The sequence below is a fragment of the Uloborus diversus genome, chromosome 2 (assembly GCF_026930045.1).
Source record: "Uloborus diversus isolate 005 chromosome 2, Udiv.v.3.1, whole genome shotgun sequence".
Lineage (NCBI taxonomy): Eukaryota > Metazoa > Arthropoda > Arachnida > Araneae > Uloboridae > Uloborus > Uloborus diversus.
The window spans coordinates 108,118,442-108,132,101 of NC_072732.1; the positions used below are offsets into that span (position 1 = coordinate 108,118,442).

Sequence of the window (13,660 nt, forward strand, 5' to 3'; positions counted from 1 at the left end):
TTCACTTTTCACTGATAGATTTAATGAAGGAAGTAGTGCCTATTTTCTAGCTAAGCTTTAAAAAGTTCAATCTGAAAACACAAATAACTCCCGCCATATTTAAGTTAGAGCGTTGAAACAACATTGCGTAGACCGTAGAACGCGGAAAATTCTACCCTTTCCAGCAGAATATAATATTAATATGTACAAGTAATTTTTTACCCCTTTAATAGGCAATAACTGGCAATTTACGCAAAATTTGAGCTTAAAAAAATAATTACAAAAAAAAAACATTCGAATTTAAAAAAAAAACCCCAAGTGCAAACCACCGGGGCTCAAAGTAGTTTTGTACAAAATTTCAAGGCTGTAGGTGCTCTGGGGTCTCCTGGATGCAGGTCTGCCACAGACTTCATTCCAGAATTTCCTCGATACCTTACTTTTATTTACTATAAAGAGAAAAAGGCCCCATAGACCACTAAAATTTATAGTCTGCTGTCAGATGGCCTTGGACCACTGTTGATTTCAAGCCATATAGGAGCGTTGTCTTTAAAAAATTTATTACACATTAAAATTACGAAGATTATAAAATTCACTTATATTTTTAACAAATAGTACAGAATGGTATGCAGTTTAGTCCTTCAGAGAAATGAATATTACGGTACTAGTTACTTTCTTCTTTAAATTTTGTGAAACAACTTTGCATTAAAATCTAACTTGCATTTATTGCAGGGGTATAAAAAAAATGCAGGGAATATTCCAGATTTAAGTAAATGAGATGGTCTTCATACTAACAGTTTCAGCATCTTTAATGAATTTCATAATATATATACATGAATGTCATCTAAAAAATACAAACATTAAGACATGAAATTCACTTATATAATAAAGAATAGTAAAATGATGAGATGTTTTAGTTCTTTGAGTAAAAGCAACAGAATGTTTCCTTTGAAAAGATTTACATAAATAAAGCCCCTTTTAGCCTCTTTTTTTTTTCTTTTAACTAAGTTTTACGCTACCTTATTATCAAAAAATGATCTGATCCAGAAGTTCAGCAAAGTACAAGAAAACATAAGCTTTACTTTAAAATTAAAACAATGAATTTTGTTGCCAAAAATAAATGTTTTTGTCATCAAAATTCATTGACATTTGTAAACAATGTTTGGAGTATTCATTCATAAACAATTATATTTCATACATTTAACATGCACTTGTACATTCTGCAATACTTAATGTATTTAGGGGGGGGGGTAATTAAGTTTGAAAATGTCACTATTAATACTAACCCTGTTTGCTTAAAACTAATAGGTAATTGAAAAACATATATCATAGCAAGGCCAAAAAAAAAAGTGATTTCATTTAAATTAAATTACATGTACAAACATTAAGTTAAAACAGAATTCACAAGCTATACTGAGTTTGGAAAAAGAAACTTATGCAAAAGGAAGGGGGAGAAATTGGAAAACAATTTAGATTAATATATCTTAATTACTTTTTGATCATATAGTAATACAGTGGATGTTCGTTATAACAACCCTTGTCTTCCAAACAATTTCGAAATACTGGAGTTACTCTTACTAGTTATGCTTCATTTTAAAAGAGAACGAAAAAACTAGCAAAATAAATGATTGCATTTAAAACTATTTTTTAATATTAATATTTGATGACTATCATACATTTGGGTAAATACATTTAGTGCATAAAGACTGAAAATGATTGACAGAAATTTCTTACTTTTAAAATTACAGACCATGGTTTGCTTCTGCTTTGCTTGAGATTGCTTTAAAAAACATAAGTTTATCCTTTTTTTTAAGATAGCGCTCCTGCTTTTTGTGTTTCGACTTTTTTCCACAAAAAAAAAACCTCCATGCTGCCTATTGTTTGAGTGCAATGCTCATCAACTTTTTGAAACTTTCACAACCTAAAACCATCTTTTAATCGAAATATTTTAATCTTTAGAAATATAAAAATGTTAAAAATCAGTTTTTGAATTGATAGTCTTGAGAATCACAAAAAAGTTGAAACTTAATAATTTTGAATGTTGTACTGGAATGAGCCATTGGTTTGGACGATTTAATAAATGTTAAAATAACATTATTTCTCTGGAATAGCAAACGGGATATCATGCATTGGTTGTTGTAATGGGAGGTCGTTAAAAAGAGTGTCGACTGTTATACTAAAGATAAAAGATTAAAAAGATAGGTGTAAAGATATTTGGAAAATTTTGTTGCATGTGTACTTATTTAGTAAGTTACAAATTTATGAATCAATATTACTATAAGCACATATCAATTAACTGCTTTCCAAGAGCATTCATCCTCTCCAATTATCTATAACAAAAATTATAACATACATAAAGAATTAAAATCTATAGTTGGGGCAAACAGCAAAAAAAAAACCCACACAGAATTCCTACTTTTTGTCTCTTTTAGCAACTTTGACTCAAGAGTTATGAAAGAATGGGTGAGGGTTCAATTTTCATGGAAATGCATTACAAATAAAATTTTGAAACATCATACTAAATAAGCATATTAAAAAATTTCTTGATTACAAGATTTTTTCCCAACACATTTTCATACATGGATCATGTTGATTTTATTTCTCAAAACAATTAACAATTGATAAATAAAGGGAAGCAGAAATAACAATATTAATATGTATTTGCTTTACAAATGAACCAGAAAGACTATTTCTTGAAGTTGGGAGGGGGAGGGGTGTCCCATATTTTTAAAGCAAATAAAAGAAACTTTCAAAAAAGGAACCTTTAAAATGATTCTTCATGATTAACAAAAATAATGAATTCATTTTGGAAAATTTGAAGCTGTTACAGAAGTTTAAAAATTTATAAATGTATGAAAAACTCTCGATTGATGAAGGTAACTTATGAAGAACATTTTGAGACTTTTTACAGTGATAACCAAAGATGAACTGCAACAGGATGGATAGCTTACAGTCTTACATCTTTTCTGACATCTTCTAATATCACTTTTGGAAATATATTAAACAAATCAGCAAAATAAGCAGCAGGAACACTTGTGTGTCCATCCTTTGTTTCCATCTGAACGGTGATTTTCTTCAGATCAAAAGAATCCTTGCGGGATGGTGACTTGACTTTGGATGGTATAGTGATCCTTGTGTCCTGCAAAGAACTTTGCTTTGCCATACTTACAGTTTCTTGACAATACTTTACAGGCAGTTCTTTATGAAAAACATCATGATGTTCCTTGAGTTTTGTTGCAAATTCAAAACGTTTTTTACAATAAAAACAAGTTACTCTTGTTTTATGCTTAGTTGACAAATGTTTTTCAAGGAAAGTATTAGTACTAATAAACTGACAAAATTCGCACTTGTAAAACTTTGCATCCTCTTCAGCTGAATCCTGAGAAACTTGTCTGTACTCCAGCACCAAGCGAGAATGGGCTTGCTTACTGTGCACTTTTATTTGCTCCAAAGATGAGAATGCACCACCACAGTGAGAGCAGACAAAAACATTGTTTAAAAATCGAATACGTTTACGACCAGCTTCATCAAACTCTTCATATGCACGTTTAGTGCCACTCCCTCGAAGATTTCCAATGGCTTTTTGAGGCAAACCAGGATGACATGAAACATAATGTTTCTTTAATTCTGAATTGCTGTCTACTCTTAGGTAGCAATGACCACAAGCTAAGTAAGAATGTGTTTTCATATTACGAATTATATATCCTTTAACTTTGAAAGGCATATCTGAATGCATTAAATTAGAATGTTTTTTCAATGAAAATAAATTTTCCTTGCTTGACTTGCAATAAGCACATTCAAAACTCTCTTTATCTTCTTCAGAAAAATTGGATTTTGTATCAGGAGAATAGTAATAAAAATATTCAGTTTCATCTTTCACAGGATGAAGACCTTCAACATGATTTTTAAGTTCATCAATAGTATACATCTTTTTAATGCAAAATCCACAACGATATCTCTTAACTTTGTCTCCACCTGAATTTGAATGTGGACTCTTCAAACTATCATTGGAATTTTCATCTAGATGAGAGTTCATATTTTCTGATGAATTCAATTTCTGGACTAATTTCACAACAGCAGCATTTTTATGTAGACTTTCAATATGTTTTTCAACGTGAAACTTATAAGTAGCTTCAAAAGAACAATCATTGCATTTATAACGTTTTACTACAGAGGCATCTTTTGTTTCTTCTATTTTTAAATTATTTTCAGAGCAAATATCTTTCAAATGTTTCAATCTGATTTCCATCAAATTTGCATTTATCTCATCTTCAACTGGAATACTTTCGGAAATAGTGTATTGAAATATCTTTGGAAAATGCTTAATATCACAGTGATACTTAACCAATTTAAGATTAGAAAAGTGAGCTTTGCAATGCTCGCAATCATAAGGACGATATTCTTTTCTTACACACATATATAGATGGTTTTGCCATCCCATTTCTGATCGAAAATCTTGACTGCAAATATTGCATCTAAAAATTATTTTTGAACTGGATATTTTATCCTTTTGCTCCAAGAACATTTTTACTAGACCTTCCAATTTAGAATTTCTCTTTACTGTGCATTTTATATCAAAGCCTGCATGAACAGAAGAAAAATGATTCGACATTTCTTTATTACTAACACATTTTACAGTGCAATAGTTGCATGAGAAACGTTTATAAGCTAATTCATTATAAATGTGATTTTTCATTATTTTATAATTATCACATTTATATTTACAAAATGGACAAACAAATGTATCTTCTTTAAACTGATCAGGAGCTTTATCAACTGATTTGAGTTTATCAAAATCATTAGTATCAATTTTCGAATTTAGTCGTATAACTATCACTTCAACATTTTCAGCTGTGTGCAGCTTTTTATGCTGATTAGCAGAAGTCTCGTCTGAAAAATATTTCATACACTCTTTTGATCCACATGCATAAAGATTAGGCCCATGGCATTTTAGATGCTCGATGAAATCTTTGAAAGTCTCGTTCAGAGTAGGGCAATGAGGACAATAATAATTAACAGCAGCATGAACCTTTCTCAAATGATCGATATACAAATCTAAGTGTACAATTTTTTCTTCACAGCGAGGGATACCACAAGGAAAATCAGTGCACACTCGCATCAAATTTTTGGGGAAGAACTTTTCATTAACAATTTCAAAGAATTGTTTTTCGAGGTCTGTTACACTTTGGCCCTTGTTTCCTTCAGAGACCATGGCAGTCACCGTGTCTGCTTTGTTGCTATCTGTGACAGTGTTTCCATCTTTAACTGACAGCTGCATAGCTTCAGCAGATGCATCATCTTTTGAGCCGCGCATAAAAGCTTTAAGTGGTAAATCTGCATGGTCATTACATAAATGGAGCATCATTTCCTCATTTGTTTCAGCTCCATGAATGCAGTAGCTACATTGATAGGTATTGATTCCATGAAGCCTGTAATGATTTAGTAATCTTTTGAAAGATATAAAATCTACCTTACAATAGTGACAGAAAAAAACTGAAACAGTCCTATGGACAGTTTCATTGTGCATTTTAAACTCTTTGGGATCAAAAGTATTAAAAGAACAACCACCAACACCACACACAAACGGCCATGTTGTCTCTAGCTGCTCAACAGTTTCTTGCTTCTTTAAACTATTAGGCACTGCAATTTCTTCACAAGTATATATTTCAGCTTTGGCATCATCTGCATGCTTACTTTTTATGTGAATTTGAACATGTATTTTACTATAGCCCCTGTAGAAGCAATTGCTACACTGATATTTGCGTTTATTGTGCTCAACTAAAGTATGATTTGATAAAGCTTCACCTGAAAAGCATTCTTTAAAGCAATAGAAACAATGAAAGCGTTTTCCAGAATGTTTAGAGTCAAGATGCTCACTATATTGTTTTGCATCATTAGTAACAAATGTGCAGTTATATAAGACACATTTGAAAAAATTCTTCAGACATTCAGCACTTTTCATAGCAATTAAATCATTAGCAGATTTTAATTCTTCGCAGGTTTTTAATTTTGACTCCTTTTTATTCTTATCATGAATAGCAGCTTGGTAAGGAATAGTACCATTAGCAACAGAAGTTGGATCAGTTAGATTTGCTTCTGATATATTTTTCACAACTCCATCGGGAATGACATTATCAAGAGAAAATGTTTTCACTGGGCCTTCACTATCAGCAATGTTTTCAACTACATTTTCACTGGTTTTGATGCGATCGGAGGAAGAATTTGAAGAAGAATCAACTACAGCAGCAGAGATAGGTGATCCAACATTAACTGCCTCAGCCACTGGTTTATTGCTAGTATTTGGTAACTTTCCCTTTTGGTGATCGTCAAAATGTTCAAGAAATGATTTTGTATTCTCGAATTTTAAATTACAAACTAAACAAGCATTTTTGTTTGAAACCTTATGAACAGCAATATAATGATCTTCTAAAACTGACTGAAATGCGGCCATAAAATCACAACAAGGACAGTGAAGCATTTGTTGAGTACTCAACTCATTTATTATAGAGATGTTTTTGTTTGGAGCACTTTCTTCCGTAGACATTTCTGCATTGACAGCATCGTTAACTTTCTTGGCCCATCGGCCAGATCGCCTGAGTGGCATTGAGCCCTGAGTTTCTTCTGGTTGCCATGATGGATCATCAGGATCATCAGAATCGCTACTCTCAGATGGAATGCGGGGACGTCGTCCTCTCCTAGCTCCTAGTCCTCTACCCCTTCCAAAGCCGCGTCCACGACCACTCTGGATGGGAGCAATTGGAGAAGGTGTAGGTTTAACAAGAGCAGATGAAGTTACTGGCTTTGGCAAAACTACAGCACTCGGTTTAGAGACAATTGATGATATGACAGGTAACTGTGGTTTTACTGCTGCTGAAGGCACTGGAGTAGGAGCGGTAATTTTAGGTGCTTCTTGTCCTTCTGAGGAACCTGAAGCCCCTTTTCTATTTCTGACCTTGAATGGGCAGTCATCCTGCATGTGTAAGATAAGACAATGTGGAAGAGTGAAAATTTTTTGACAGTGAACACAAAATATGAATGGACTGCCTTTATGACAATGTCTCAAATGATGAACAAATGTTTGCCCACTAGGAGTTTCAAAGGTGCATTCTTTTACTCCACATCTATAAATCATTTCTTCCCTAATACATGCTCTTTCTTTAATATGTGACACAAGAACTCCAGCATTGCTGAAGCATTTTCCACATAATTTGCACCACATAGAAAGATCTGTCCTGTGATCCGTACGTGCATGCTTCATAAATTCAGTTTCGTCCAATGTTTGAAATTGACATGATGCACAAGTAAATGTGATTGGACTGTTGGGATCATTAATAACTTCTGGTGTAGGTGTTGGTGCTTCTACTGGTTTTGGAGTTACAGCAGGAGGAACAGTTTTGGTTGCCTGCACGATAGGTAGGGCTTCAACTTTTTTGGGTGGGTCCATTTTTTCCTTCTTTATTTGAGAAAGAGGTATTGTTTTAATTGGAGCAATTTTAGGATTTTCTGCTGCAGAAGTGCCATCAAGTGCTCCTCTAAAAGTACTTCGTTTATTAGGAAGAGAAACACTCTCTGTGTCTGCAAAAAATAAATGAATAAGTAAAACAGCACAATACATTCATTATGATTGTAGTAGGTAGAGTGAAACTAAGGAAATATTTTTTATACATTACACTCAACACTCCTTAAATCTTTCATGACAAAATATACTCATATTTAAAGCAGAAATTTTTTTTAGAACTTTACAGAGATGAATTAAATATGTTAATAAGTATTCTGCTGTAAATTAAAAGCAGAGCAAATATTATTAATAAAATTTGGAAGAAATACATAAAAAAGACAGTTAGTCTTCTGTGTGCTCCCACATTGTACAAGTTTATGTTGTGATTTATCAAAACCTTATCCGAATTTCTAACTAACATTTACTTTCATTGTGTTGAACTTAAGAATGTTCTGAAATTGAATTACAGTTTCAAATTCCCATCTGATATAAATTATGTTTCAGTAGAATGATATTAAACAGAATATCAGTATTTCTGCTTTTCGGTCTACTTGCTTCCTCTTATACCCAAATCAAATATTCAAAAAATTAAGTTGGTCTTAAAATAATCCTATTCCTTTGCAAATAATGTGCTGCCCACTTTAGAGGTATTTCATATAAAAGAGATTAAAGTTGAAGGAAAAGGACCAAGTTTTTTCATTTCAAAGATACTTTAACCAATCATCAATAAAAATATCTAAAACACTTGATTTCCTAAAAATGCTAATTTTTCTCTTAGTATCATTGGTAGCTTTACATATGAGTCAAAAATCTGATGCAGACACCACATAACTTCATTCCTTGTATACGAATCTAATAATGCACTTTTGAACACAAATAAAAAGAAATGGGTGGATGAACCTAAGTACATGCATTCGAAATTAGTATCAAGTATGGTATATATAGAGAATACAGCTCTAGCAACTTGAAAAAAAAAAGTTTTCTTTTGACATTTGAAATAGCAGCAATAAAAACTCTACAGAACATGCAAAACGAACAAAATTAAAATACAAAGGTGGTTTAGATGCAAAATTGATGCAGGAAAGAGTTTTAAAGATTCACAACAGAAACATGACTAAGTTTAGTATTGGCAGGGGCGGTAAATAGGGGGGGGGGTCGAGAGGGGGCAGCTGCTCCCCCAAATTTTTCACTAAAAATAATAAAAAATGGGTAAATTTAATTTAGATAACTTAGAAAATCATTTGCCTGCATTTTCAGAAAAAAAAACTGACAGAGAATAATTGTTTGCCGTAACCAAAGAACTCTTCAGATGGGCTACATATTTCAAACTTGTGTACTCTGTTATGATGGTGAATCTTGTATGAGATGCCTGTACAGTATTGAGACTTCGCAATTTTTACGCATGAACTCCATGTCATTTTACATTAATTTTTATGCTCATATTATAACTTAATATTGGCTTGTAAGTGATCATTGATTCTTTGTACTAGAAACACATTTTAGCAACTCGATGTATATGCTTTCATAGAAACTTTTTGTAAAGATATGCTATTTTTGAAAAATATCCCACCCCAAAAAATAGTTTCACCTCAACAAATATATCTTGAGGCTCTTTACTTGACAATCTCTAAGTGACACAAGATGGTATTCAAGGGTTAAATATGTATAAAAAAAAACCTGGATGAATTGCTCGAAAGCAACCTTTTCATTGATAGTAAATCTGATGTCATTTTTATATGTATGACTTTGTTTGAATTTTTGTTTACTTTAATTACACAGCGGAGCATTTTTTGAACAGTACTACACTCTATCATAAAAATTTTAATCCGCTAATCTTAATTCTTGGATTGACACTCGAAACTCCTAGTAATTTTTGCACTAATGCAACTTCAACCAAGTGTGGAACTTAGTGTCAGAACTTTCCATAATAGTTTTTGCAGCATGCCAATGTAGAAGAGGTAACAAAACTCACATGAAGTTGTCGTCAAAATATTAAATCAATACAGTCAAACCTCGTTTCGCGACACCCGGATTTCACGACACTCCGGATGTCACGTCACTTTTTCCAAGTCCCGAACCTATGCCACATAATTTTAACGTTAAGTAGCTCCGGATTTTACGACAGTCTTTTTGGTGCACCTCCGGTTACGACGACACTTCGAACAGCGCCGACTGGATCAAATATTTCTTTGCAATTGTTAACTTTTCTGTAAAATAATGAAAACATCAGGAAATGTTTGTTGTAGGAACTTCGGACTCTGCAAGAGATTTGACCAGGCATGACACCTCAAGAATGGGGGGGGGGCAAGTAGATAAGTTCTGAAAGGTACAGGTTTCATACTTTGACAAGAGGGACAATAGAAAGGAATTCAAAGCAGGTGGAGAGTCTTGAATTAGTTTCTTTCTTGCTGATACTTTCGTGGAAAAGAGGAGTGTTAAAAATGCTATAGAAAAGTTATTTAGTTAGAAAAGTTTTTAGTTACACAAAAAATAATAATAATAATAATAATAAGTGAAGATTTCTTTAAGAAATAAATATTTTTTTTATATCTACCAATAATTCAAATTTACATTAGTTAAATCTAATTTAAAATGTATATATACATACTACTATTTTATTCATTAAATCTAATTTTAATGTTAACAAATGTATAATTATGAATTTTTAAATATTCCGGTTATGACGTCGCTCCGGCTATGACGACACTTTGTTGACAGTCCCAAAGGTGTCGTGATAACGAGGTTCGACTGTATTTTGAATAAAATGAATAATTCAAGTTTCTCTAGAAAGTGAGACAGGGCTTGAAGAGATATATTTATCATTGGTCTTGAGTTCAATATTATGTAAGTCAATTATAGAAAACAAAAAAGAAAATATTACACTTATAAGTAAAATTTATAGCAAGAGGGAAGAGGAATTGTTTTGTGAATTGTGACTATACTTTTTAATGATGCAAAATAAATACTAGTCCAATTTAAAAAGCTTTCTTGGTTATTTTAAAGAGAGGAATTAGAAGGAAATGTGTTTTTTAAGGCTGCTCTTCAGTAAGGGAAAACATTGCAGTTAGGGTGTAAATGGCTTTCTTCCTTGAACGACGGGAGTGAACCTCAATCAAGTGATTGACACTTCAACAGGCAAAAGAGTGGACGGTAATCTATGTAAGGCAGGAACACGTGACCTGTCACAGCTGTCATAGTTCTGGAGGGAAAGAAAGGATCCCCTAAATGACCCTCGTCATGAAGAGCAATCAAAGAAATTAGCTGGCGGCCAAAACCCCACTTGAACAGTACCGATGCGAAGGTTGAACAGAACAGAAAATAAAGTCAGTACCAAAGGGTCTGCGGTAATTTTTGAAACAAAGTTTTGTTTTTTAGATATGCGTTCCCAGATTTTATATTCATGAAAAATTGGTGAATGAAATGAAAATTTATCATAAATTGAATAGGAAAAAACGATTGTCTTTTTATTTTTTTTTAAAACGATGTTCTCAATTACCACGTCCGAATCTTATTTCGTTCATAAAGCTAATTCGTTTCTTGTCTGAAGTTTAATTAAAGAATGCAATTTTTTGCGTTAGGATATGATTATATATAAAAAAGGAAAACATAAGAGGTATAAGCTTAGTGTAAAACTGTGGTGTAGTCCTGGAAAAAAAGGGTGAGGGGTGAGGAGGGATGATTACATATCGGTTATCAGATATTTACAGTCAAGAGGTGGAACGATGATTTTATTTTTAATTATTGGGAGGAAAGCAGAAATGGCGTAGTCAGAAAACAATTTCTGATTAGGATATGGTTACATTTCAAAGAGGGGGGGGGGGAATTCCGCTACTTTTAGTATATATATATATATGGTCGAAAAAGGAATACTTCTGCAATTCGATGGAGGATATGCAACGCTGAACTGACATTTTTGTTAATTAATCAATTAATATTTTAGATATTTATTTATATTTTTCCGGTGATTCATCATGCGCAGGGCTGCATTTGTTTACTATCAGTAAACAAGTCATCCCGCAAACATAGATAATCAGCATGGTGACTAGAGCAGCATACACAAGACTAAATAATTAATTTACTTCTTAAAATTGAAATTTTTTCAAAAATAATGATAATATTAATAATATTTTACGCATCAGACGAAAAGTGCAACAGGCATAATAAGTAGTTGGTAAGTCTTTTATTGAAGTGTATTTTCAAAGCACGCAGTTATATCAAAGACCATATAGCTTTGCATAAGACTGGACACTCCCGTAGAGATCAATGCTTTCGCGTTTTCTCCCACTTCAATGAAAGTCGTTGAGCACATAAAAAAAACTTCACAGGCGTGTTGGCGATTGAATTTTGGAGGAAAAAATGTTTTATACTGTGTGCAGCGATTAATCGCCAAGTTCAGCCACTGTGCGCCGTGTGCCGTGTTTGAATCAGTTCTTCTCCCCTCCCTCTGGCGAAGGGTGGTAATTATATGGGCATTTAAGCCTCAGAGAGGGTCATTAAGAAAAAATGAAAGCAAATAAATAAGCAAAAGGAACACAGAAGTGTGTTGTATCAATAACAGACTGTTTACGAAGATGCAAAGATCTTTCTCATTTCTTTTTTTTGCTGTTTTATTTATTTTTATTTTCCTTTTTTACTGCCTATTTATTTTTATTTAATTCATTGACTTTGTATTTATTTACTTTGTGAAGCGAATGCAGAGATGTATTTTCATTTTTGTCACAATTTTTTAACTTATAAATTTTATAATTTCTCTATTCACATTATAATTTTTATTTTTTTCATGTCAACAAATCTTGTATTACATTACAATTAAGTTCAAGATGTCAAACTAGCAGAAAGAAAAAGATGAAAATATAATGTATTTAAGTTAAGGAAAAAGTGTTTGAACACAACGTGGGCTTATAATCTGCCGACGGTTAGAAAAGGGTTATGATCCCCATGACTCTCCCCTCGTATCCCCCTGTTTAATACCGAATATTGATCGCGTCAGGGCCGGATTTAGAAGAGGGAAGGCGGGGCAACTGCCCCGGGGCCTCCACAGCAAAGGGGCCCCCACAATAAAATTTTTACAAACAATAAGGCAGATAAGCAAAGCTGTGGACAAACGCGGGAAGATTTCACGCAAACGGCTACTGCACTTTGAAATACTGATTTACACCCTGAAGATGAACTCAATCCTTTGAAATTTGAATGCAAGGCAGTTCGGTATGGAGTTAATGTTAGCAAGCGTAAGTATAGAATTATGAAAATAGTTTTGAAAGTCTTGTGATTAAAAAGATAAAAAAAAAAAAAAGTAGGTTTCATCCACAATTACGAGGTTGCGTGACATGAAATTTTTCAAAATGTTAACTGAAATTTTAAACTTAAAAATATGTTTTTCCAAATTAGATTTATCAACAAATTAATTAACATTTACGCAATTCATGTACATACGTGTGCGTGTGTTTTCCTTTCAAATTTCACGAAATCGTAATTCTAAGCGAAGGAAATTTTTCAAATTGAAGTCGTAAAGTGCGAAAAATGCCAAAGCAAGCCATCTTTTGTAACAAAGTATAGAAATTCGAAACACTCTTCCTGGCATTCTCCCTGGAATTTTGAGGTCTTGAATTCAAATTACGGCCACGATAAAAACCATTAGTAGAAACAAGAAATCCAATGAGCAGGGTCTCAAACTAACCCCCACACTCCCTTAGTTCTATTTTTACTATTTTTTCTAAAAAAAAGTCTATGAAATAGTTTTAAAAAAATCAAAATTTTTTTGGGAATAACGTTTTGAAATTTCCATCCCGTTGGCTGTTGCGCCCCTGGAGAGAGTTACTCCGGCCAATCCCTATTTACGCCACTGTTTACAAAGATTACTTTCACAAATTTCTCAAATGTCAACTATATTATTATACACAGGTATACCATTATTATATCAGGAAACCCATAATTTATGGAGCCGTCTCATATTTTGGCGCCCGGGATGATCCCCCCGCTTGCTCTCCTCTTCGCTGCACTGTTTTGCAGAAGTTGATAAGGTTTAAAAAACTTCTCAGTCATCGACTACATTACTTAAAATTTTTTATCTCGCAAGATTTCCCTTCTATTTTCACTGTGAAGTGGGCGACAAATTCGTTAGACTGAATGAATTTACAATTATTTTTTAAATTCTCACTCCTGTTAATTTTGTACTAGGGGGCTCCA

General features: G+C 33.0%; 1 protein-coding gene across 1 annotated transcript in view; it reads right to left on the minus strand.

The window, feature by feature from the left end:
- Positions 1-767: 767 nt before the first annotated feature.
- The window catches only part of LOC129216473 (zinc finger protein 521-like), a 70,152-nt gene continuing 57,259 nt past the window's right edge, over positions 768-13,660 (minus strand). The window contains exon 7 of the mRNA XM_054850688.1: positions 768-7,551. Coding sequence (XP_054706663.1) covers positions 2,924-7,551 — 4,628 coding nt within the window. The 3' untranslated portion in view covers positions 768-2,923. The remainder of the gene's footprint in view (positions 7,552-13,660) is intronic.